General features: G+C 38.8%; 1 protein-coding gene and 1 long non-coding RNA gene across 15 annotated transcripts in view; one reads left to right on the top strand and one right to left on the bottom strand.

Moving 5' to 3' along the window:
- Nucleotides 1–3,357, bottom strand: part of LOC135289576 (uncharacterized) — a 42,083-nt gene extending 38,726 nt beyond the window's left edge. For 3 of the 9 annotated variants that reach the window (XR_010352323.1, XR_010352329.1, XR_010352328.1), the window contains exons 1-2: nt 877–1,989; nt 335–449 (exon numbers count right to left, since the gene is read on the bottom strand). This is a non-coding gene — a long non-coding RNA (uncharacterized LOC135289576). Of the gene's footprint in view, nt 1–334; nt 450–876; nt 1,990–2,683; nt 2,846–3,226 lie in introns of those variants that run through there. The other 6 variants (XR_010352321.1, XR_010352320.1, XR_010352322.1 and 3 more) reach the window with 6 other exon arrangements.
- Nucleotides 2,535–25,819, top strand: part of BNC2 (basonuclin zinc finger protein 2) — a 335,545-nt gene continuing 312,260 nt past the window's right edge. For 3 of the 6 annotated variants that reach the window (XM_064403272.1, XM_064403280.1, XM_064403278.1), the window contains exons 1-2: nt 3,596–3,736; nt 23,318–23,399. In XM_064403272.1, the coding sequence (XP_064259342.1) occupies nt 23,349–23,399 (51 nt within the window). In that variant the 5' untranslated portion in view covers nt 3,596–3,736; nt 23,318–23,348. The other 3 variants (XM_064403273.1, XM_064403274.1, XM_064403275.1) reach the window with 3 other exon arrangements.

Below are 25,819 nucleotides of genomic sequence, written 5' to 3'. Positions count from 1 at the left end.
TCATCATTTCCCACAATATCAGCAGTGTGCTGATTTCACAGTCACTGAGCACTATGAAGAAATAAAAGGTACTGTGCATGTGGATAGTATTTTAATGCAGGCTCTATCTTCTCAGTTTTATCTCAGAATATACCACACAGTAGACAAACTTCAGAACAAGAACTCAATGGTAATTTAATACACTATTGTATATGTGACTGAAAGCATGACTTTGAAAGATGCGAAATTTCAGAAAAACTTGGAGCTTGTTCAGTCTGAAGACTAATGATGTTATGTATTCAAATTCCACCAGTTAGTTATTTTGTTACTGATCCTATAAGCAGAAGTATCTTACCCCACAATGTTTATCCTGTAACCCCATACTGTCAACCCATGAATCAGAATTCCCAACAGCTGGCTTGCCTCCAGTCATTTTACCTCCTCATCAGCTTTCAAGAGGCTGTAATATACTGCCAATACAAAAGACATTGGCTTATTGACAGGTGGAAGAAAAAAAAAAGGTTTAAAAATGCTGAATCAAATATCAAGCAAGATAACAAAGGAGTAACTCCATAAACCTTTATTAGTTTCCATATAAAATTACTTAGAGTCTTTAAAAATAATGTAACTGGAAGCTATTAATGATTGTGCTACACTTAGAAGTTCTTTGAAATGACAGATCAGAGCTCAGATAAAATTTTTATTGATACAGGCTATTATAAATGTAAACTACGAATTTAGTGGATATAGAAATATATCCTTCAAATGCCTAGCTCCAGTTAAAAAAAAATACAATTCCAAAGTAGTAAGGAAATCTAATTTTAAATTTAGTCGAATGGCCATCTACCTATTATAATACTTTCATAAAGCTGTAACCATTTATAATCTTTTACTCACTTTGGGGAAACTGCACAGTGAAGATTAGCCTTGTAATGGGCATGGCATGTCTTTATTCCAGCAGGTGACCATGCCTTTTGCGAGCCAAGGTTGCAGCACTTTAATTTGCATCAGCCTGCTTTGACCCTTCCCTCCTTCCTGTGAGTAGAGGTGGTTGTGAGACTCTGAAGGCTTTGACCACGAGGGGGCTGTGTGAACACAAGTTTTTGGCAACTTCTTGGCCCTCGTTGGTTCAAAAGGGCAAATGCGTTTTTATGTACGATAAAATGTGACTTTGAAATAATTAACAAGGTTTTTCTTATCTTTACCCTTTGACAGAAAACGCACCAAGTCATGGCTTAATTAGTCTCGTGATTTTTATTTATTTTTTTTTAAAGAACTCAAATTACTTGAAATCTTCATTGGTCATGGTATTTATATAAAAAACCCCAAATCCTGATGAACACAAAATTCTTGTGAATCGTCCCTTAGAGCCTGAAACATGCCTTCAAACATCAAAACTAATCCTGATGAAGTGTGGTCACTGCAAACCTGTCCATAAACTGATACGTATTATGCCTAATCAAGGTATCCGGCAAATACCCATAAAACAGAAATAATTTTTCATGAAAACAGACATTGAGATATATTATATCGGGTTTTATGAAAAACTAGTTTTGATACTAGTCCAGATAATTTACCCTTTTCTCTTCTGACAACCATAGGAAATGCATAAGTAACAAAGACGACAAAATATGGTAACAAGCTTGGGAAGTTGGCAATTCCCGGGGACATGCCGTTCATTACAGCAAGCTTACTGTGAGTTCAGTCCATAGCAGATGCAGGAAAAATCAGGAGCGCAGACGGCTACCTCCCGTCTTCTCTCAATTTTTCTCAGTTCCTGCTAGGTCATCTGAGTGTCCAGCTACACCAAAAGGGAGCAAAATGTTCTATCTGTGTTTCACACTGCCTGGAAAGTTCTCCCCATGTTCACTTTTTAACGGTCCGGCCGTGTTTAAACCTCGTGTATAAACCTCGTGTTTACACGGCGCCTGACGAGGGGAGCCGCTTTTGACCGCACTGCTGACCCTCAGCGCCTTCTCGGCCCGGACGCGAGGGACAGCCGGGCCGGGCTGCCCGGCCCCGCAGGTGAAGCCCGACAGCCCTCAGCCACCTTCCCCGACCGAGCAGCGCGACGCGGGCCGGCCCTGCCACCCCCTCGGCGCCGCCGGCGGGGCTGGCGCGGAGAGCGGCGCTTCGAAGCGGTAAGGGAGGGTTCCGCAGGGGGCAGCGGGGGCCGGCGCTCGGCAGTGCGCTGCCCCGCGCCAGCGCTGGCTCCGTGCGGCGCGGCGCGGGCCCATCCGCTCCGCCGGCGGCCGCGGGAGGGCGCGGAACGTCCCGCCCCGCCCCCGCGGGAGCGCGCCCGGCCGGCCGCCGTGTGCCTGCGCGCCCAGCCAGGGCCGCGGCGGCGGCTGCGCTGCCACGGCGCCGCCGGGGCAGGGTTTCGCTCGGTTTGGCTCCTTGTCACACACAGATGTGACTCTTGTCTGTTCCCTGCGAACGTACAACCGTGACGGCTCACCTCCTCCCGCCTCCCTTACCCCCCCACCCCCCCCTCCACAGGAAAAAAAAAAAAAAAAAATCCCACCCTTTTACAAAATATTTCCTCAGATCCCACACCGAGCAGCAGCCGCCGCCGCCGCCGCAGAGCCCTGGGAGCTGATGGAGCAATGGGTGGGAAGCGGGAAACCGGCACCACGAGCGAAAACTTCGCCTAACTTTTCCCTTCCTTTCTAACGCTCTTCCCTCTTCCCCTCCGGCTCCTTACCCCCTCCTCTGGGCTACGCTCCATTTTCCGCCGTCTCTCTGCCCCCTCTCAGCCCTCCCTCCAGCTTTCTTTCGCATTGCCGCCTTCCCTCTCGCTCGCTCCAGCAGCGCCTGGAGCCGATAAGGAAGAGGAGAAGCAGCGGGAGGGACTGCAGCCGCTCGAGGAGCGGCCGGGCGGAGGACGGGAAGGCGAGAGGGGGCAGAGGAGGCAGAGGCGCGGCAGCCCCGCGCGGCGCCGCCGGCCGCCCTCGCCACAAAGTTGGCGGCGGTCGCTGGGTGTTTTTGACAGCTGGGCGCGGGCGGCCTCTGCCGCGGCCCCCGCCTGGCACAGCAAGTTTGCGGGGGAGGGAGCAGGCAGAGGGAAGGGGAAAGAGCAGTCGGGGGTGTGTGTGTGAAAAAATAACCCCCTCGGCCTCCCTGCCTGCCGCCCTCGCCCGTGAGCGCGGGGTTAGAAAGAAGCAGCGCTGCCCTCTCGGACCCGCTCGCAGCCTCCCCCCGCCGCCTCCCCTTCCCCAGCCAAAGATCCCAACAACAACAAACCAACCTGTGGAGGCTCTGACCCGAACCTGGGTCCCTCCTCCCATCACTTCCAGCTCTCCGCTGAAAGCTCTTTCTCTTTCTTTCTCCCTACTGCTCGGGCTGAACTTTGGGGGCTGAAGTTTCGAGAGAGTCAGAGATAGAGTGTGGGGGCGGGCGGGGAGCGGGGGGAGAAAGACACTGTCGCTGCTGCTGCAGCTGCTGCTTTTCTTTTTTTTTTTTTCCCCCTTTCTTTTTGTGTGTGTGTTAGTGGTGCGGGATTTTGTTTTGTTTGGGGTTTTTATTTTTTTTTTCCTGTTTTTTAAAGGGGGAAAGTATTTTTTAAAAATCTCTATTTTTAGTTCAAATCACCTGGGGGGGGGTGGGGGGGGGGAGGTGGTGGGAAGGAGAAAGGGAAGGGGGGAAAGAGAGAGAGTGTAGTGCTGAGAGCCCAGAGGCAAAAGGAAGGGTGCAGGCACTGCCGCTGAGAGGAGATCGAGAGACAGGGGGTGCACTTGACAACCAGCATGCAGAGATGGTAAGAAGTTTCCAGCAGCCTTTCGTTTTCATTCTAGCCTTTACTTTGGTTTGATTTGATTAATAAATGGTGTAGTAACACAAGCAGCCTTGCTTGCTATCGGTGTGTTTCAGCCTTCAAAGGAACAAGCAGCCAGGCAAGGCGAAGTAGGGAGATAATAAATAAATAAATGAGCTTTGTGCTGCGTGGACTGAGGGAAAACAAATGTCTAAGAGGTTGCGCTAAACTTTAAGTGAGTTTGGGATGTTGAAATGGGATGGCCACATGGTTTTTACCGCCTCCTTCCTTTCACTAAAGATGAGGAGTTAGTGTAAAAAAAGTGTTTGCGGATGGAGGGAGGGAGGGAGAGTGAAGGTGGAGTGGGGTTGAGTCGGACATACGGTGGTCTGATCTATTTTGGCCACCACCTTCTGCTCGGAAATGAGTACGGTTTGCACACAATGTAAAGGTAACCTTTGAGAGCGGGAAGGAGCTCTGTGTTCGCGTGTGAAACATCGCCTGCGGCAGGGAGACAGGGGTGTAAATCCACCTTCCCTCCGAAAGTCTTTTTTTTTTGTTGTGCATGTGCTTGCAGTTTGCACCTCTCCAATCAGCGACTGCTAACAGAACATGGAGAGTTATGCTGATGCCCTAACTGTAAAGGGGAAGGGGGAGCCCCTCAAAAGCCAACTTTGAGCAAGGTTTTAGTGCTTATTTCATGTGCTGTGTACATGCACGTCTCCTTTACAGTAGGGGTTTTGCAAAGCAGGGTTTGGGCTTTTAATTTAAAAATTAAAAGTCGAAGTGGCCCAGGACCTCATTTGACTGAAGTCCGTTTGTCTTGGTTGTGATTTGAGGACGGGGTAAACAGCTGAGAAAGACAAGCTCATTTAAGCCGTGACTGCGCTTAACATGCAGAATGGTAACTGTTCACGTTAACGCATGGGTCGACCTCAGCTGAACGGTGATCATCCCATATTTAGTGAAGTAGTATGTTTCCAATCGCTCTTTGACTACTGCTCTGCTTTCAGTCAGCTTTTGTCACCTCGCTCCAGGGATGTTACAGAGCTGTCTTATGTGCCTTGAATGTACACATGCATATGTACGTGCATACGCACAAGTGTGCATATATATCTGTATCTCTATCTTCTTATATACGTGTATGTTTCTGCATGCATACGTGTATGTATGTGTGTATATGCAGTGCTCAAACTATAGATAGAGAATGTCTGTGTGAATGGAGTTTACGACGGAAGGTTTGTGTTTTTCCCTTCTCTCCCTAACATGACATGTCTTGTTCCAGTGATCAAAGCCACAATTGGAGTGTAGGAGATGCAACTGTCAAATGCAGACAACAAGGAAAAAAAAAAAAGAAAAAAAAAAAAAAAAAAGGAGGGGGGAAAAAGCAGCATGTGCCCAGGACTGTGGTTACAGTAACACTGACAGAAATTAAAGTGGTTTTGAAAGCAGCATGCGATTTATGATGGTTCCCATTTACCCTAGAGTCAAGCTGTTGTAAAATTGATGCACAAAAGACATCATGTAGTAATCTGGTGTACCCAGGATTAAAGTGGCAATGAGTGTCTTTTTTGTGTGTCTGACGGTTAAAATGGTTTGAAGCTGTTTTTAAAGTATGAAATCAAAGCAGAATATTACTTATTTCTGTTCTTAATCTGTATGTTAGCTGTATGTAGTAGTTGTTTAAATACTTTTTAGTGGAAGTGCGTTTATATTTCTCACTGTATTCCATTTTCCCCTCTGTATTATAACCCATTTCCATAGACAAATTATAAAATGAGTAGCATTTTTGTCATAGTTTCAGAGTACAAATGTTCACAGTTTAATTACTGAGTTCATTTCAGACAGTAATATTTAATAAGCCTGACCAGCATATCTGCACAAGAATACCAAGTTCCTGCAAAAGTATGTGGAACTTTCTTTGCCCTTAAAAATGGCAGGATTTTTTAAATCTGAAATTTATGTGCTCTCAGATACACCGTAGTTTCATTTTAAACTGTCTAGTATTAATAAGCCAACTATGTATGTTCTGCTTTAAAATCCTAAAGCACGTGAATTTTAAAGCTTGAAAAATATTTCAAATTACTCATCTTTACCTGATCTACATGTAGAAAAGCTTCAGTGTAAATGATAAACTATTTGTTGTGAGCAAATTTTGAAACTACTTTTAAGACTTGGGATTGTGAAAATGTTTCTTAATCACACATCTCGCACATGTAGTAGAAAAACCCTGCCTTGGTACACTGTTTTGTAAAAAATACAACAGTGTGACATTTTAGGGGAAAAAAACTTTAATGAGCAGATCTGTGCCTTTAATCACGTTACATTTTTATTTTTGAGGCATTTGAGAAAGACAAGTATGCAATTGCAGTAAACAAAGTAAAGAAACAGACAAAAGCAGAGATGGCTATTGCTATATTAAAATGTAAATGTTACAGTTTGAATTTTCTAGTGAGTTTTTGAGTTCAGTGCTTTACATAACATTTTGTCCTAATCTTGCTTGCTGTCAGAGATGTTTCATGGTTGTGCAATTGCTGCAGTCAAGAATGCCAATTTGCATTCCAGGAGTGTCATTTGATTACTTTTATCTACACAGCTCGAAGACCAGCCCAGACCTCTCATTTCATCTTGCCATGTCACGAGTCAGTGCTGTGTCCTCTTTTCAAAAATCTGCCTGATTTAGACAAGAAAGAAAAGTACTTTCATGTTGCAGCCGCAGTCCCCTGCTAACTTGTCAGCAGCAGGATGTGATTCACTTGGGCCCAGAAGAATGGTACAGAGATGAGGGTTAGGCGGTTCAATAAGCCTATGGACAGGTAGTGTGTGACATCCCAAGAGAGCTTAAGTTAATGAAGAACAGGTCTGCTTAGTTCTTCATACTATGACCTGGTGCTGTCCCCACAGTTTTCTCATTTGATCTTTCCCAGCAAATTGATCTTTTCTAGTACTTTTTTGCCTTCCAAGTTAGTCCTTGTGGGACTGAAATTAGCAGAGCAACTTAAGTTGGATAATACAGCTGTTCAGAAAAGAAGAAATTGGACACTAGCTCATAGAGGGGGGAGGGGAAAGTAAGCTATTCTTTCTGTTGTTACTGAGAATTCCTTTTATTTTTAATACTACAGTTTTATTTTCAAAAACTTCACAATTATCGTATTACTTTGGAACTTTGCTTTCTCAATTAATAAAGTTTGTACCGATGGTCCATTGCACACTGCATTAAATGTGTATCATTTAAATAAAACAAACATGCTTGCAGCATAGACTGCAGGTTTGCTTTGGTGTTTGTCAGTTGAACTTGCTTGTTAGAAATGATTTGCTAGTCTGTAATGAGGCTTTTACAGTTGTTGTAAGACATTTTAAATATCAATTGCACATGCCAACTACATTATTTATAGCCTGCTAAATAACTGTAATTCTGTAGTATCCAATACTGAAATGTAGTGGAGATTAAACAATAAAAGCCATTACAAATGGTATGTGTAAATATTATGGTAGGTGAAAATACAGTCAGCAAATTACCACTGGCATTACTGGTTTTCTGGAAAACCAGCATATGCCAACAAATTGATTTTAACTAACATTCTGTACTTAAAATCTGGCATCTAAATGTGGCTATGGTGTTATCTGTCAGGTTTTTTTACATGATTTTGCACTTGGTAATTGGAAGGTGGAACAGAGGTGTGTTTGTCTTTGTGTGTATGTGTGTGTGTTTTTCAATGCATACATGGCTAGGTTGTCAAACAATGTAAGATTTCAAACCAGAATTTGGTAAATAAAGTGTAAGTTGGAAATGATTAAGAGGGTCTTTAGTATGCTGGACAAGAGTAAGCAGTATTTAACTTTCTGTATTTCACAGCAGATGTTCTCACATACAATCCACATCCTTTCAAGTTGTAGAATTAAAAACGCTGCTGAATGGAAACAAGAACATGTATTATGTAAGGGAAATACTGCTCTCACTTTCTCTCTCAGTATTGCTTTCGAAAATGGAAAGGAACTGTAAAGGATCATTGGTCAGTTAAGCTCCTCTGGAGAGCTAGAGGGAGCTTCTGGATTTTATTAGATATGCCATAGGTAAGGAAAAGGGGAAAAATATTCTGAATAAGGGAGGGCTGATTACTACCTTTTTTTTTTTTTTCCCCAGAATCAAAGGTCTAGAAATTAGACTTTGAGGTGGCTTTATTCTGTGCTATGTATCTGTGTATGTCAGTAGGATTTGTGGCTGACTAGAGATCTTGTGAATTTCAAACAAAGCAGAAATGACCAACAGCAAAGCAATTACATTAAAACAAGTCCAAGTAAAACATTGGATTTTGTACAAAAACCAAATTTATTTTTCTTTCGTCTCAGAGATGGGCGTTTCTGGCAGTGTCCCTTTCCCTTTTGCACTTTGGACACTGTCACTAGAATGTGAAGTCTTTTCATCGCTTAGTGTTGTTTAATGAGAGTCCTGACTCTCAGTCTGCAGGTTTGCACAGAACTTTTTATTTAGTGATTTAATTTGATTTAATGTCTACTATTAGTATGCATTAGGAAAAAAATGTACATGTCTGGAAATACAAAAGGTTCCTCATAAAATACAAAACAAATAGAGTATATCTGCCATTTTGGAAATGTGTATCACTTCCTAATCTAGCCAGGAATTTTTGCTTAATTTAGAAGAATAGTATTTAACTTGCCTTAATAAAAAGCATCTGTCTAAACCTTGTATTCTGTGTCAGTTTCATCCCACCTAAATTCTGACATATCTTTTCTAAAAAGGCATTGATCATAATTGCTGCTTAGGATTCATATGGCAGCTTTTATAAGTATTACTTTGGACAAACTTATTTACCTTTTCAGTAAATTATATTATCCAGTGAGATAAAGTACCAGATTTGTCTCCTTTATCTCTCATACAGTAGCTCTCATTATGTGCTGTGCTAGTAAAACCCTTTATTTGTTGATTATTAGAATCTTAGTACACTTAGGAGTTCTGCTGTAATTTAATGTGGTTGTTCAAAGAGGTTCTCTCATTTAGAATTTTCCCATAATACTCTCACCACATATTATAAATATGTATATTTTATACTCCAGATAGATATGTAAATACATTTTTTATTCCAGGTAAATCAAGGATTTTGATAGAATTCTTTTCATCTGCAGCATCTATTTCAGTACTTTTCTCTTGAAATATTTTATGTAAAAAAAAAAACTCACACAAATTCAGGTAACAATCAGATTTGCTCCTGATTTGTTACTTTCAAGAGTTCTTTCTGTTTCTTTAATTTTTTTTAATGTCCTACTATGTATGTAAATCACATTTTTGTAGAAAACTGTGAAAAGCTAGATAAGTTTTAAAACCACGCCGGGCATTGCAATTATTTTTTCATTATGAAAACCAGAATGTTCATAATGCTGATCTGTAAGTCACGAGCCAAGTGAAATCAAAATGCCATAAGCTAACCACTGAAGTTTTTTAAGTCACCATGGTCTGGTGCACTGTCTGGAAGTTCAGCTATGTTTTTGCAGAGTATTGCAATTGGTTAGGTCTACCGATCTGCTGCATATAAAACTGTAGGAGCTAGGCCTGTCAGAAAATCTTTAGCTATGGGAAGTTTTAAAGGGTATGCAAAGCATATTAATAACTGTTATCAGCTGTAAAAGAAACTGGCTCTATGTACAACACCCGTCATGCTGTCAGCTGGAATCACACTGAATTAGTGTTGCAACTTTATTATATTTGTCAAATATGTATTATTTTGGAAATTTTGATTTGTGCTCTTAGTCAATGCTCTTTAATGTTGAATACAAATATGTAACAGCAAACAAAAAACATTTTTCCTTTTTTGTGACCTGACATTTGCCAAAGTGCCCCATGCTGAAATTTCTTTTCAGTATCTTTTTTTTTCTTCCAAAGCCAGACATGTACCCAGACACAAAAGCCTCTGTGTATAGCAAGCTGTTTTAAATATTGTGACTTGACGATGTGCTGTCCTTTCTCGGCTTGAGCCAAGGATCTCTGCTCAGTGTCTGTGGATTACCAAGTCCCTTCTTTATTGTACCTCTTGTCAGCTATTCCTATTCATTTAACCTTTCATTAGTGTCTGTGCAGCTTCACTGTCTGGAAAGGCAAGGAGAAACCTAAAGGCCTACTGTCACAGTTATTAGATTTCTCGGTTACATCCCAGCAACCATAAAGGAGTAAGAGTCAACACTATTGTCATGCATGCTGCTGTCCTGGGGTGCAACTCTTCTGTGCATGTCAAGGACATGTGCCACATGTTGATAATGCATCCCGGAGATAAATGCACAACATGGGGGATGAACCAAGGCTGGCACTAATGAGCTTTGTAGGAGTTATTGCAAAGACAAACAGTTGTGAAGGAATTTCTCTTAAAACGTTAAAGAGATGGATTTGCACTAAGTGTTGCCAAGGCTTGCTTGCAAGGTACTTGTCAATCATGTTAGTTTCATTTAAGTGCCATTTACAAAAAAAAAAAAAAAAGAAAAAGTTTTCTATGATTTAAGAATGTGTTGCTTTTCACTTTTTTAAGCTGCCAGGCTAAAGTGTACTTGAAATTGCCCTGAATTATACACCTTATGGCTATTGTTTCTACTTACTTGTTTTTGGATCAAAACCTGCAAATCTGTCACATTACTTGAAAAAAAAATTTGCAAAAGTAATTGCAATGCATTTTGAAATATTCCTCTTAGTAAAGCTCAAAATTTCACTCTTGATTTTGTAAAAGCATTGTCATGGTCTTTTCTGAGGCATAAATTTGGCTGAGAATATCTAGGTTCATCTAAGTAGTTTATTTTACATTTGCTACCTAAAGAGCCAAAATTACTAGTTGTGGCAGAAGTTCCTCATTCTACTGAGGCATGCCCTCCCTTTAATCCAGTGCCATATTCAATACATTTTGATTCTGAAGTGTCTGGAGGCCCATCTTATCCTGTTAACCTAATCTAACTGAACTCTGAGCTCTCAGCTTATAAAATGGCAAAAAAATGCATGCTTATTCCTGACCTCCCCAGAGTTGAACTTTTAGAATGAATTTTAGTTATATTTTTATCAGTAGCATTATAACAATATTATGTATAATTTCATATGACTTCATAAGGTGATTTTGGTGAAAACAAAATTAAACCTATGGATTTATAGTTCAGTTATAATTTTAATACTTCTTTGTTCTGTGTAGAATATTAGGGTCTCATATTGCTCCTGTTCACAGCAAGGTTGGAAGTGGGAGTAAAGCCACTGAAAGCAGTGGAGTTAAAGTTTTAGGAATCTGCTGAATAAAGTCTAGTCACCTCCTTTGCACTTTTCATAGCATGCTAAGAGGATTTTGAAGATTATAAATCTAGTGGGCTACAGGAAAATTCTTTAAAACTTCCTTATTTCAGATAAACATTTTAGATTAACATAATCTGAAAGTATGAGAGGTTATAGTATATTAATAGGAATTTTGTGCTTTCTAGTTCTTTATATTTTTGATATTAAAAAAGTAAAGCCTGACTGCAACTTTTGCTTTAATTCAGAACACAGAATCCAGAGTGACTCACAGTATAATAGCTGATTGTAGAACAAGTGCATCCAAAGAAAAATGTGTTCAAAAGAAAATTCAGCAAAAATAGTCTTTTTTATTTTTCTTGTTCAAACACTGGAAACATTTGTAATGCTGATACTTAATTCCACTTTCCTGAAATTAGAAGAGAAGCTTTTGTATTTTGTGATTTGAATTTGACAAATATTTAAATGAAAAAAAAATCTTGAGATAAGATCTGGAAGAAATATAAAAGTGCCCTTAGTTTAAAAGATCCTTTCATTACTAGACTGATTTTAGCTTTGATGAGTCTAAAACTTACTACATGGTTTCCAAATCAAAGATGAAAGGGCCAGTTAGGAATCAAATAAATTTTCCTGTTGAAATGTAGCATTTGACATTTAGAAGGATGTGCTCAGCATGATAAACCACATCTCTTTACTGTAACTAGCCTAGTGACTTTTTTTGCAATAAAACTACTTTGAAACTGAACTGAGGTATAATAAATTTAAGATAAATTAATTTGGAACCCTTGATTAGTGCAATTTTTGAACTAAGGGAAATATTTTCCTGAAAGTGCTTTTTCACCCTTTATTGTTAAGGCATGTAAAATTTCATTGCTAAGTAATTACTTTTGTAGTTGTTTTGATAGACTCTTACTGGCCTAACTCCATTGACTTTATTATGGCATTGTGCCAGTTTTATTAAAGATGTTTTTTTAAATTCATCTCACTGTGCAGTTGCAGGTATATTACTAATACTAATCCAATGGGCATATACCCCATCTGTATGTTTGAAAAGTTATTATTGTGGACAGTAATTTATAGTCTACATTGCAGTTGAGCAATGTTTTTATACTGTTCTGATGCCAATTATATGCTTCTAAAAGTCTACTGATAATATTTAGCTCTCCAGAATGAGATTCTGTACAGGATCCTAGAGAGCATTTTGGAAAGTGTTTTGCTGTTCTGACAGTGATGCAAAAAATTGGGGGAAAAAAAGCAAATACTGTGTAAGTAAAAGTGGAAACTTTTAACTTTTCTGCTAGGCTATGACTGTATTTCAGTTAGCAGATGTCTTTTGAGCCAGCTTTTGAAGATACCTTGTTTCTGATATCCCATGAAATATGCTTGATCAAAATAAATGATACTACAATCCAGTTGGCCAAGTGATTATACAAGTGATTATATAAGCGATATGGAGAGGCTGAGTAATTTATATTTTTTGGTACACAAACTGGCATTAAGATTTTCCTCTCACTTTGGTGGAAATATTAAAAAGCAATGTGTAAAATCATGTACATTGTGTAACTAAAAGCTTCTAAGTGAATTTAAGTCTAAGCTAATGTAATTCACATGGTAAGACAGAAAGAAAGTGAAGTAGGAACAGGAAGTAATACCAGATAAGTGATGTGTGATTTAAAGGTTTCTATCAGTTTACTTAAACTATGCTTATTTATTAACTTTTGCCATTGGAAGGTAGGTTACAATCTTCTCAATTTCCTCTTATCTACATGTAACTCATACTAGTTTGTAAATCAGTTTGTGTATCAATTTTTATTTTATTTATCAGGTATATTTAAGGGATTTGTGATATCAGATGATTCTTTATAAGCAAGAATTTCTTCATTTCCTGAGCAGACACTTTTGTAATGATGGGGTCAGTTTGACAGTAGCAGGGATGAGTGTGATCTATTGGTTCTTTGTGATTTGGCTTGGGGGTCAGAAAATGGGAAGAAACTGTTCTCTGTCTCCTGTAGATTGATGGACAGCCTTTGTGAATACTCTAGTAGTAGTCTTTTAAAAATAAGAGGTGAATAATAGGGTCTGTGATGCTGGTGACAGCAGGGAAGGAGGTGGGTGAGACTGATAGTATAATGCTAGAAGAACCTGTCAGGCTTCTATCTCTAGTCACCCTAGCAGCAGGACAAGAGGCTTGTGTCTTTCCAACTGTGCACAACTTTTCTGTTCTCACATGTTACTTGTACATGGAATTTAATGGTACTTTTTCTGCTAAATGATTCACAAGTGTGGGAAGTATGGTGGAATGAGTTTTGTATAATTTGTGAGTTCCATGCAGTATTTGGAAGCCTCTAGGCTCTACAGAAGATTAGTGAGTTTGTTAGATAAATCTGTGGAACACAGAGGCAGTTACTGTCTTCCCATTGTCAAACATGGAGAGTCAAAAAAATCACTCTTCTCATATAGCAGTTGCCACACTCACGAAGAATCTAATTACAGTAGTTCAAACAGTTGAAATAGAGAAATTCTCTGAGTGGTGGAGTGAAGAGAGCTACTCTTGTCCTCACCTTTTATAGAGTTAAGTGTCAAGAATGTGAAAGATACAACTATTTACCTTCAGACTTCAGTTTTATTCAGTCAGTTTTTAGGATTGTTTTTCCTCCTGTTATGGAAGGTTTATAACAAAGGAACACACATTTAGCTCATAACAAGCAAAATCATAAAACCATAGAATTGTTTGGGTTGGAAGGAACTCTGAAGTTGTGTAGTTCCAACCCCTCCCCACCGCAACATGGGCAGAAACGCCTCTCAGTAGACCAGATTGCTCAAAACCCCATCCAACCTGGCCTTGAACACTTTCAGGGGTAGGACATCCACAAATTGCCAAGCTGTTCCAGTGCCTCCCTACTCTCACAGTAAAGAATTTCACCTTAATACCTAATCTAAACCTGTGCCCTTTCATTTAGAAGCCATTCCTCTAACATTTCTATGTGAAAAGTCTCTCTCAATCTGCCTTGTAAGCTCCCTTCAGGTATTGTAAGGCCACAATTAGGTCACTGTAAAGCCTTGTCTTCCCCAGGCTGATCTATCCTAATTCTATCAGCCTTTCCTCATAGGAGAGATGCTCCATCCTTATAAATGAAGGGCCTCGTTGGCCCTCCTCTGGACAAGCTCCAACATGTCCGTCCTGTGCTGTGACCCCAGAGCTGATGCAGCCCTGCAGGTGGGGCCTCAGCAGAGCAGAGGGGCAGAACCCCCTCCCTGGCCCTGCTGGCCATGCTGCTTTGGCTGCTGCTTTGGCTGCAGCCCAGAATACTGTTGGTTTATTGGAGTGCAAGCACACGTTGCCAGTTTATGTCCAGCTTTTCTTCCATGTAAGCTGCCCAAATCACTCTCCTCAAGGCTGCTCTCTTTCCTTAATTTTCCAGCCTGTTTTGGTACCAGGGCTTGCCCTGACCCAGGTGCAGCACTTTGCTCTTGGTCTTGCTGAACCTCATGAGATTGCCATTGACTTGCTCCTTGAGCTTGTCCAGGACCCTCTGGTTGTTATCTTGGCCTTCAGGTGCATCAGTCACTCCACTCAGCTTGGTGTCATCATCAAACTTCCTGATGATGCACCCGATTTCCCTGTGTGTGCCATTGATTGAAGTCATTGATTTAGTGAATGAAGACATTAAATAACACTGGTCCCAGTACAGTCTCTTGAGGAACACCACTTGTCACTGGTGTCCATTGGGATGCTGAGCCATTCACCACTACCCTCTGAATGCAATCATCCACCTTATTCACCTTATCCACTTTATCCACCAAACGGTCCGTCCACCAAATCTGTATCTCTTCAATTTACAGAAAAGGATACTGTGGGAAATAGTGTCAGAGGCCTTATTACATACATTGCTCTTCCCTTGTACAATGATGCAGTCACTCATCATAGAAGGCCACTGGGTTGGTCAGGCAAGATTTTCCCTTGATGGAGTAGTGCAGGTTGTCTTGAAAATCACCTCCCTTAGCTCCATGTGCCTTAGCAGAGCTTCTGGGAAGGATCTGTTCCATGCTCTTCCCAGGCAGAGAAGGAAGATGACAGGTCAGGCATTGCCAGGGTCCTCCTTTCTGGACTTTTAAACATGGGTTCAATGTTTCCCCCTTCCTAGTCACCTGAGACTTCCTCTGACTGGCATGATCTTTCAAATATGTAGAGTGGCTCAGCAACTGCATCAGTCAATTTCCTCATCTGTGGGATACGTTTCATCAGGTCCTATAGAATTGTGCATGATTGTGTTCCTCAGATGGTCACAAACCTGATCTTCTCTTACAGAGAGAAGATCTTTGCTCCCACAGTCCCTCTTGTGAGATCCATCCACTCAAGAAGTGCAAGAAGAGAGGTTGCCAGTAAAGACTGAGGCAAAAAGTTGTTGAGCATCTCAGCCTTCTCCTCATCCATTGCTACCAGTTTTCCAGCTTGCTTATCAGAATGGATATACCTTCTTTGACCTTCCCATTCTGGTTAAAATACCTGTAGAAGCCTTTGTGATTCTTTGTATGCCTTGTCAAGGAGAACTGCACTTTTGCCTCGGTCTTCTTCACCCTGTCTCTGCAACTGGGAAGCACCCAAGTGCTCTTCCCAGGAAGAAGACCTGTTCCTGCCTCACTGCCACTGCATTTCCTTCCTGACCTTTCATTTGACCAAGCTTTCCCTATTCTGCCATACCAGGTCTTGCCTTTGCCTGAATTCTTGTTCCTGGGGATTGCTAGGTCTTATGCTCTATGAAAGAATTTATTAAAGATCTGCCAGCTCTGTTCAGCTTCCTTGTCCCTGAGGGAAGTTTGCCAGAGGGTCCAGTAATGGGATTCATTCCCGCCAAGTTTCAGGAATGGCATCTTTGTCATAACTTTGTAGCAGCACAGTGGCTTCCAGCTCTTTGCTGCCCATAATGCAAGCATTGGTGTGGAGGCATTTGAGCTGGATAGTTAGCCAAGTAGGAGCACCCCTAAATTTCTTTGAGATATTTCCCTAGTGTCTCCCTGTTGTTTGTTACTGCCTTAGAAATTCCTGTCTCATCTCCTTAAGACTCCCAAGTGTGATCCAGTGTGGCTAGCACATTTCAGACTCATTGACAGAGGGCCCTGCTAGTACTAAATATGTATGTTTCTTTGTTTTACATATTTGATTTGCTATTTAAATTTAATGCAAATTTATTTCAAAAAGCAGTTTAATACTTTGTTATAAACTGACCAGTGGCCAGTATAGAAAGATGAGCTGCAGATGGACTGGAAGGAAAAACTTTCAGAAATTCTGCTGCAACTGTCCTCATTGTGTGTATGTATGTATCTATACAATACATTATGGTAATTGGATACACAGTATTTCCTTATAAATTCATTATGTATATAAATATACACAAAAAATACATACCTATACTCATATAGATTGCATGCACGCAGTACATACCTGCATTCAGATATTCACCCTATGTCTGGGGGTCTGCATCCAGTTCTGGATCTTCGGTGCAAGAGAGATGTGGAGCTGCTGGAGCAGGTCCAGTGGAGGGTGGCAAAGATGGGGATTGGAGCATCCGATTGTCAGGAAAGGCTGAGGGAGCTGGGCCTGTTCAGCCTTGAGAAGGGACATCTGTGTGGGGACCTCATCGATACAAGTGTCTGAAGGGAGGGTGTCAAAATTCAGGATTCAGGCTCTGCTTGGTGCTGACTAGGAATAGGACAAGGGGAAATAAGCAGAAACTGATGCACAGGAGGTTCTACCTGAACATGAGGAAGAAATTCTTTACTGTGCAGTAAGGACTGATCATTGGCACAGATTGCCCATGTTATGGGCAATGTTATAGAGTCTCCCTATTGGAGATATTCCAGAACCATCAGGATAAAAATCTGTGTCATGTGCTGTGAGATGACCATGCTTGAGCACATGACCTGTTTGGTAGTCCCTTCCAACCTTACCAATCAATTTTGTGATTTTGGTCTTGCTACCAGGAAAGCTTTTTGGCTAGTTCTTGTTTACTCAAGAACTTTACTCAAGAACTCAAGTTTACTCAAGAACTCTTGTTCTTGAGTAAAAGCAATATATGCATAAATTCTAAAAAATGTCTGTGACTGCATGTGTTGAAATGACTGCAAATGACTGCACTGTTGAAAGGGAAACCAACTATCCCTTTAATCTTAGGAGTAAATTCCAGCAAACAGTGGTTTCTGTTTGGAGTTTTGCATTTCTTATTTAATTTTCATTATTCTCTAGCTTCCTTATCTGTTCTGTGTATTGTAAAACCTCTTTCTCAGCCTTCTCACTGAGTTTTCATTGAGATATAGAGTTATCTTATTCTGTGATTGTGATCCTGTGTCTTATAGTATTATATAATATAGTGTATATATATAATATAGTGTATACATATATATATATATATATATATATATATATAAAGTAGTAATGACTATGAGACCTGCTAATGACCAAGCCTCTGATATCTCTCTGATTCCATGAAGGGGCAGCTCCTTCTTTAAGAAATCTGATGATTTCCATTTATGATGGCAATATTTCATAAAAAGGATAACATTATGCCTTTTTAATGCATTATAAAAGAAGAATAACCAAAACTGGCATTACAGTGGTTTGCAAAAGAGGATATTAATTCATTTTATCCTGGGTTCTATTGCTGTTATAAAGATACATTGAAATACACTGTGATTTATATTGTCATGGGAACGTTTTCATATGCTTTATGTTTGGTTAGTTTTTGTTGTGTTATAGAAAGTATCTCTGTATTGTCTGGACTTCAGGACTGTGAAAAGTTTAGGAACTTATTGTTCCTAGTAAGATAGTTTTGGCAAAATTAATATTTAAAACTGAGACTACACATAAAATAATGGGAAATATCAGGTGTTGACAAGATGTAGTGCCACAGTGGGAGAAAGCATAGAGGTTAATAAGTTATGTGAAGGATAATGGAAGCTCAGCTGAAATTATGCCATGCTACTTAACAGATAAATTCTTTTACTACCATTCATGTAATTGCACTATTGCCAGTCATGGGGATGGGTATGCAAAGGGAGACAGGTGTTATTGAAATTGATTTCAGGCAAGGTTGGTGACTTTGAGGTATTAGATAATTTCAGGGGAAGTACTGAGTGCTTTGTTAGATGGTTTGTGCTATACTCATTGTTGGCCCTTAGTACTTAAAAATCTCTCCTCTCAAGCTTATTGAAATTGCATCCCAAAATTTCAAGAATATATGTTGCAAACTTGAATCACAGACCTAAGCCAGGTATCATTCTAGGACCTTACTTATAAAGAAACATGGTGTATATTGTGATAGTTCAGGAGTGAACAAACTTCATCTGGAGTTTATTTAATAGAATGAATTGATGAAACAGATCCCCCCCTCAGCAAGGCAGTCAATACCAGCTCTCACATTTACTTGAAAAAGTCATTTATTTTTGTAGTCATTTGTGCTCTCCTGATTACATGGAGTTTACCTCATTTTCAGTGCTGATAAGTCTAAGTCATGTGTGCCACAAGCTAACTCATACACCCTGATTGTATCCTGGTCACCTGATGGTCCTGTCTTTATGTAATTGTTTTCTAGTAGTTCATGAGTGTTTTGCCTTCAGCTTTCATGAGTTTAGTGTCCATTCATAATTACGAGAGCTGGAAAACAGTAGGGCCATGGTATTAGCACTGTGTTCTGAAGGGATCTTGGTAGGTTGAATCATGGTATATTATTTTCAAGAGGCTTTTTTAATGTCATGCTAAAGACAGGCAGTCCATGAATAGTATCTGAGTCACCATGCTAATTATCCAAAACCTCATAGAACTGAGGAAAAAACATTGTTTGGAACTGAAGTCCAGTAATACTTCTAGTGTGGCAACTTGTAAGAACTGAAATAGGGGAGCAATTTTATTCTAAGTGATAACGGCAGAGTTAAAAACCCTTCAACTGAATACATATCAGTAAATGTAGGGTCTGCATAATACTATCATCTGTAGCATATGTTGATTGTGAAGAAAGAAAATGTAGATAAGAATGTAATTCTGTAGTATATGGTAATGTTTGAAAAATAAAAGTCTCTCTTAAATAGACAAAAATCTATGAATGAACTTTATAGTCACAGAGCACTGGGTTGTAAGGAACCTTACAGATCATCTGGTCCAACCTTTCTTAGCAAAAACTGTCTGGTTTATTAGTGCAATGCTTTATGTTATTATGTGTTTTCCTGAGGTGCACTGTAGCTCTGGTGTGCACTGAATTATAGTATCTTTGTATTTATTCATACTAGCATTATGCTGTTACTTACTTATAGGACTTGAAATACACCAGTGCCTTTTGAATGTAGGATCAATGCCTACAAAGTATGCAAGATAGTCTTTCTACCTCTTGAGATGAAGCTAGTTTTTGAAAACTATTGTTTTGTTTGTAAGACTGAGAAGTAAAGGTCTAGTTGCTGAGGCAGACACAATTTAGAGAAGGCTAACACAAGCTGATACTTTTGGGTGTACCCACATGCTGCCAACTTTGCTTCTTGCTTCCCTAAAATTAAGTTATTTTGCTTCTTGTTGTATTCATGAATTGAACTAGTGCTGCATGTGCCCCCCCCCCCCCCAGATATTGTGCAGATTGTTATGTAAACTATTTCTTGGATTATATGAAAGTACTAGTTTTAATTGAGGAAGGAGAGTATAGTTTAATCTTAAGTGCTGTGTTAGCCCTATTACCACATTTGTAGTTAACAAACAAACATTTAACTCTTTCAGCTTCAGAAGGAATAGGCAGCTGATACAGTGTGCTCTTCATATCTTTGAAAAATTAGTTCGTTTCCTCATATGAACATAATGTGTGACATCACAGGCACACTGTTTCCAAGTACTCGGCAAGGGCCAGGTTTTTTGTTACGTATCTGAAGCAGGGAAAAGAGAGTTTTTGTCAGATTTTGTTTAGATAGAACATGGTTTATGCTGACAAAAGAAATATTTCTGCCAAGAGTACTGCATCAGCTCTCTAAGTAAGGTTAATTTAAGAGGATGCAGGTAGCATTACTACATTCACTCTAGTGTGCTTTTTTGCTCCAAGATTGTCTGAAGGTGTGAAATTAAAGATGGTATGCTCTTATGTCCTATAAGATAAACCAGATATTGATATTGATTATCTGTTTTGTGTATTGTGAATATGTAATCTGTTTTATTAACATAGGAAAACACTAAAAAATTGTGTCTTATGAAAATACTAGCTTAATTTCAGTCTGGAAAAGCCTGTTACTTACTACTGTTTTAGCTTAAGATGTACTTTCCAAGATATCTGCATCACAAATCCATGGACTTTAAATTTATTTTAAAGACACAGGTTCAGTGTTTCCTGTTACAAAAACTGCCATCCTGTTAAAAAAATTACCTTTAAAGTGCTTGTTTGTAGGGAACATGGCAGAGCAAAAGACCCTTTCAAACATCTGAGGAAACTTATTTAAACTAGCTGAAGTCTAATTCTTTCTGTAGAATCAAACAAGACATCCATAAGGTTAATCCATATGGACATTGCCATTATATCTCATTTGGTGTCTTGTTGGTTGCTTAAACGAAAACATTTAGAAACTAGATACCTAATTGAGCTTCTCAGAGCTCACTTATTCTGAAGTTAGCGCTAAAGGCTCTTCCAGACTGCTGCTTGAAAGCATGTTGATGATACGTCTTTGACAGTAATGTTCATTTCTCTCTTCTTTTTTTTTTCTTTTCTAATGCCAAGATAAGTACTACTTGTATAATCCTTGCCTAATTTATTTTAGAATTGATAGAATTTGGTGTTTCATCCCAGATTTAAGATCCCATGCCCACAGTCATTAAAGAAATCTTCTTTGATTTATATAAATGTTTTGTCATAATGTAGTCTTTAGGGAAGAATTACACCCTTTCACTGAAAGAAAAGAAACCATTCAAAGGATTGAGTTTCTTTTTCTTAATTTGTAATATAGCCTATTTTGGTGCTTCAGGGCAATATTTTTTTTCTCTCCAGCTTATGAAGGGTGTTTCAGCTGAATATGCTCATACCTTTAAAAATCATTTGGTGTGAGAACTTTTTAAGTTACAGGGTGGTTTATTTTTTTTTTTCTATAATACACTATACCCTGCCTTTGAGCTTTCAATTTAAGTCTTCTGTCATATACTGCCAAAAACTTTGTTCAGAGCTCTGTCTGTGTTGAAACATGTATGCCTGTCCCAGTGTCATAACTAATTATATACCTTGTATGCTTACTTCTAGTAATTGGAAAGTAGACCTACCGCAGGATAAGTTTTAGTATTAGATTGTATCTTGGGGACATGTTGCAGAAATCAAGTTTCCACCAAGCAGCAACTTGAATTTGTAAACACATACGACTATTTTAAGTGCATCATCTCTTGGTTGTTTCTTGAAATCTGTATGTGTTTGTTTTAAACTTGGGGAGAAGGTGTTTTTGAACTGTTCTTCTGCATGTGTAGTAATTATAACCTACTTTTAATCACAGTATTCTGAAGTGTCTGTCTCCACTTCAGATGAAGGCCTATGTTGCCATGCTGTCTTTCTGCAGATTTTGTTTGGTGGTTCTGAACTTGCAGAAAATGTGTCTGTACATAGTGCTTGGCAAAGTTCTGTTGGCCTGAAGTGCTGTTTACAGTTCCTTCCATTAAGAAAAGGAAAAGAAAGAAAAGGATCGGCATTTTTATCAGTAAGAGAGCATGGAAGCTAGAAGGAAAAGCATTTCTTCTGTCTTTTCCTTTGCAGAATTCTTTGCTTGTGTTTCGTGTGTATGTTATACATATATGTACTATAAATTTTCCTCGGTACATGCAGAAGGAAAGAAGGAGTCTTGCAGTTATGTATAGGGGGTTTTTTTGTGCTTAGAGCTAGGCTAGCAAACAATGATTTATACACACCAACATGTATAAAATATGCTCTCCTTGTCCATGCCTGCTGAGTAAAGACTGCCAGTCTTAAGTCTCAGAGCTTCACATGTAGTTGCAATTAAAGTCTTAGGACTGAGCATTTAATGCTAACAATAGATTACAGTATTGTCAGGTTTTGATCTGATTTTGGTCTTTGTTAAATTATGAGACCTCATTTTTATGGGAATTCCATGGCTACTTGCTGTTGTGCATTAAAAACTGTTACTTTAATAAAAAATGTATAATTTTTCTAAAACTACAACACTAGTGTTTGGATTTCTCCAAAATGCATATTTATTTTTTTTTACACAATATCATATATTTGTTCATATTTATTATAATGATGATTGCTTTACAGGGAAACTTTTTTTTTTTTTTTGATAAGGAAATGATTGGTTGTCTCTTATTATGTGAAATTTAAGTTGGGTTTTCTTTTTTCCAATTAAAGGTTTCTTAGATAACTTACTGGTTATGTAACCTTCTGTCTATTAGTTCTGTGGCAAGAGTGCAGCATGATTTTGTCAAATAAGGTTGCTTTGTGGCATCTTTGAAATTAATGTGAATTAAATCACTTCCTTTGAAAGATTTTGACAACAAAATGTTTGGTGTGCTTTTAAACATTTCCAGTGCCTTGTCAGACAGTTTTATCTTTCACTTTCCTCTCCACAGCTGGCATTTTTTAGAAGGGCTCAGGGAAGGAGAAGACTGGGTCAGTCTGACCAGGGAAAGTAAAATGCTGTCCTGCATTCCAGTTTTATATGTGTCACAACTGAGTTAATATTGCTTGCTAAGAAAGATAGTGCACTGCAAGTAAGATCTTTCATTGATATTTAAACTTCAGTTTTCTTTTTCAAATATATGCAAAAATTTAGTGTCCAAATTTCTGCAGGAAAAGAAAAAAGATTATTTGCCAGTATAAAAAAAAAACAACTTTATATACAGAATTTTGGTGGTTTTGTAAAAAATATTTCTCTTGTTGGAACTAAAATAATTTTACTATCTTTCTTTTCTTTTCTTACTACTCTCTGCTCACATGTGGATTTGAAATGCTTAATTTTGAAAATTAAGCCAGCTATTCTGCTCATGTGAAAATTGGAGGCGGAGTTGTCTGAGAAACAAGTACATCTTACTCAGACACTGAAGAATAAAGGAGGCTGGGTATTTTTCTATATCCAGTCCAGGGACTTCATCTTCTGTATCTGTCATTCATTCTTCTCTTCATTGGCATGTTCTCTTTCCCTTTACTTGCTGTAAAGGAAGAAGACAATTTTGTCCCTATCTTTGAGTCACTTTGGATGTGATTGTTCTAGCTTTCTTTCAGACAGGCAAGGTATTTATGATCTCCTCCCTAAACTTCTGACTTCTAAGTCTGTCTTTCTTCTACAATCTTTATCTCAAGGTTTCCAGAGAACTAGCACTGAGGAACTGACATGGAAGTGTTCACTTCTGGTCACAGAAATCTTGTCAATGAAGACAACACTGTGAGTAACAGAGGACCATGGACCTGTTGGTCTGAAGGGTCAGATACATTCTACATTGCTTCCATTCATTCAGTGTTTGAGAGGCCTGTCATGCCATAAGGACTAAAATTCAAAGTACAAGTTCCATATTGCTTAAAAATGAATGACCCTTGCCTGAAAGTGATTCCTGCTTGCCCACAAATCTGAGAGAGTTTTACAAGTCCTGAAAATTAATATATTTAATGGTTTCTATGTAGAAAATCAGAATGAAAGAATGAAGCATCTAGTAGCAGTATTGGCAGAGTAAATTTCATTTGACAATAACAGAAACCTTTCTATCAGTAAATTAACTGGTAGTTGACAGGAATGTAAAACTATTAAACTCTCTAAAACAAGTGGAGAAATGCTGGCGGAAACAAACCTGCTTTTGTTGCATGTTAAACAATGTGGCAAGAGAAGAAATTTTGGCCTGTGGTTGGTGTTTTCTGTAACATGTAGTTGAACATGAATACCAGAAGTATTTTGTCACTGTTCATGTGGCAGACCATTTTCATTGTTAAATTTTTAAAATATTTAAATTATAAATCTAAAAAGCTGATAATATCCATTATTGCAATAAAGAAAATGTTTCACTTCTTTTTGCTGCTTCAAAGATAATTAGGAAGATGTGCAGTAATTGTCATTTCTGCTACAGTGCCTCTTCTTAGAGGAGAATAAGGCAAGGTCCTTTATGGAAAGGAGAACTCAGTTTAATTTGAAAAAATATGATTTGATTTTGAGTTAAATGTCGAATGTCAAAATGGATTCAGGTAGAAGAACTGGGATTGACTTTTGAATTGTGACCCTATTACTTGACTTAGTTCTGGAGTTAAGAGCCTAGAAGAACTGAAGGAGCTCTTGCAGTACTGGTGTTATGAATATGGCACAAACAAAAATACAGATGTGTTTTCCTAGAAGTTAGTCTGCTGCTGGTTTCTCTTTGTTATCCATTGTCTCAGTTTTAAGTTTCTGAACAGAATTTAATGTACGCAGAGGAAACTTCTATAGGTCAGCATCTGTTTTGAAACATTTTAACTTGTAGTGCTTTGTTTTTTACTTCTCTCAATGATGCAATTTTTAAAGCAAGTTTATTAATTTTTAAATGTTTTATAACATATACAGAAATATTAGAGAAACATTGAAACATTCTGATGTCTTACTTGTCATTGTGTATTTACCTTGCATAAATATGTCATATAATATCTTCTTCTAATGCACATGAAAAAAACCTGGATGGAAAGATTCATAGACCTGTGTGTATGGCAGTGCTGTTGACTTTTGCCAGTGTGTAATGTATTATTATGACTTATACCTCTTGAGAAGAGAACATTTTTAAGCTCCACAAAAAACTGAGTGATTTTTGTTATGCAAAAATCTCTAAAACCAAAATCCCATCAAACCAGACCCCCAGCATCTGGTTTTCATCTGTTCTGATTGTATCAAGAGGAAACAATCCCATGTAGATGAAGAGTTGTATTCACCGTGAGTTAGGTCCCTAGTGTGATTGCAAGGGTTGAAAAAACCGCTATCCAGAACTTGTCCAACACAGTAACTGAAAGTAATTTTTTTTTCTTTTTTTTTTTTTCTTTTTTTTTTTGTTTTCTGGTATCATAGCTATATTACCCTCATTTTTGGAGAGCTTTGTTGAAGCTAAAAGGATATATTTTTGTCCAGAATCATACACAGGGAGGTTATTCTTTGCATTATTACATGAATATCAGTATCATATCAGTAATCTCTCAAGAGGTGAGGGCGTGTGTGTTCCTCTCTATTAATACTTTTTCCCCTTTCCCATTCCCAAAAATGCCTGCCAGACATGTGATACACTAGTAAAAATTCAGTTGTGAAAAGACTGGGATGCATGATTGGTGCTGTGTGAACTGGAAAGTAAGGATTCCAGAAACATGATAGATGGTGAAATGAAGCCCTTCCCCTGTGCAAAATGAAGACCGTGGCTAATTTGGAGATAACAAAACATCTGGTTCCATGAGAGATCAGACTTACTCTGAAGATCTGCAGAGGACTGCAATATGTCTTGTTCATATTTAGTATTTTGGAGTGCCTGAACTCCAGCTGCATCCCCTCTGATAAATGATCTGTGAGAGAGAGATGAGCAAACTTCAGGTGTCAATAAGCAAATGGCAGCAGGAAGAAACCAAATTAGTGACATGGAAAATCTAATGGATTTATTTTAAATGAAAATGTGCTTTCCTGAAGCCTTGATATTTGTATCAGTGGGAAATGAACCATAGTAAATGCAACAGGTGCAGGCAGGAGAAAATGTCTTCACTGGTTTGAGTAGAAAAATAGAATAAAAGTCAGAGTAAATTAAAATAAAACTAGTCCAACTACTAAAATGTCCCTAAATCAATATAAATACTCTAAAGTAGAGTATTGTGGCA

Source organism: Passer domesticus, chromosome Z, assembly GCF_036417665.1.
Source record: "Passer domesticus isolate bPasDom1 chromosome Z, bPasDom1.hap1, whole genome shotgun sequence".
Taxonomy (NCBI): Eukaryota; Metazoa; Chordata; class Aves; order Passeriformes; family Passeridae; genus Passer; species Passer domesticus.
The sequence above is the reverse complement of the archived record's forward strand: the minus strand, read 5'-3'. Positions and strand labels throughout refer to the sequence as shown.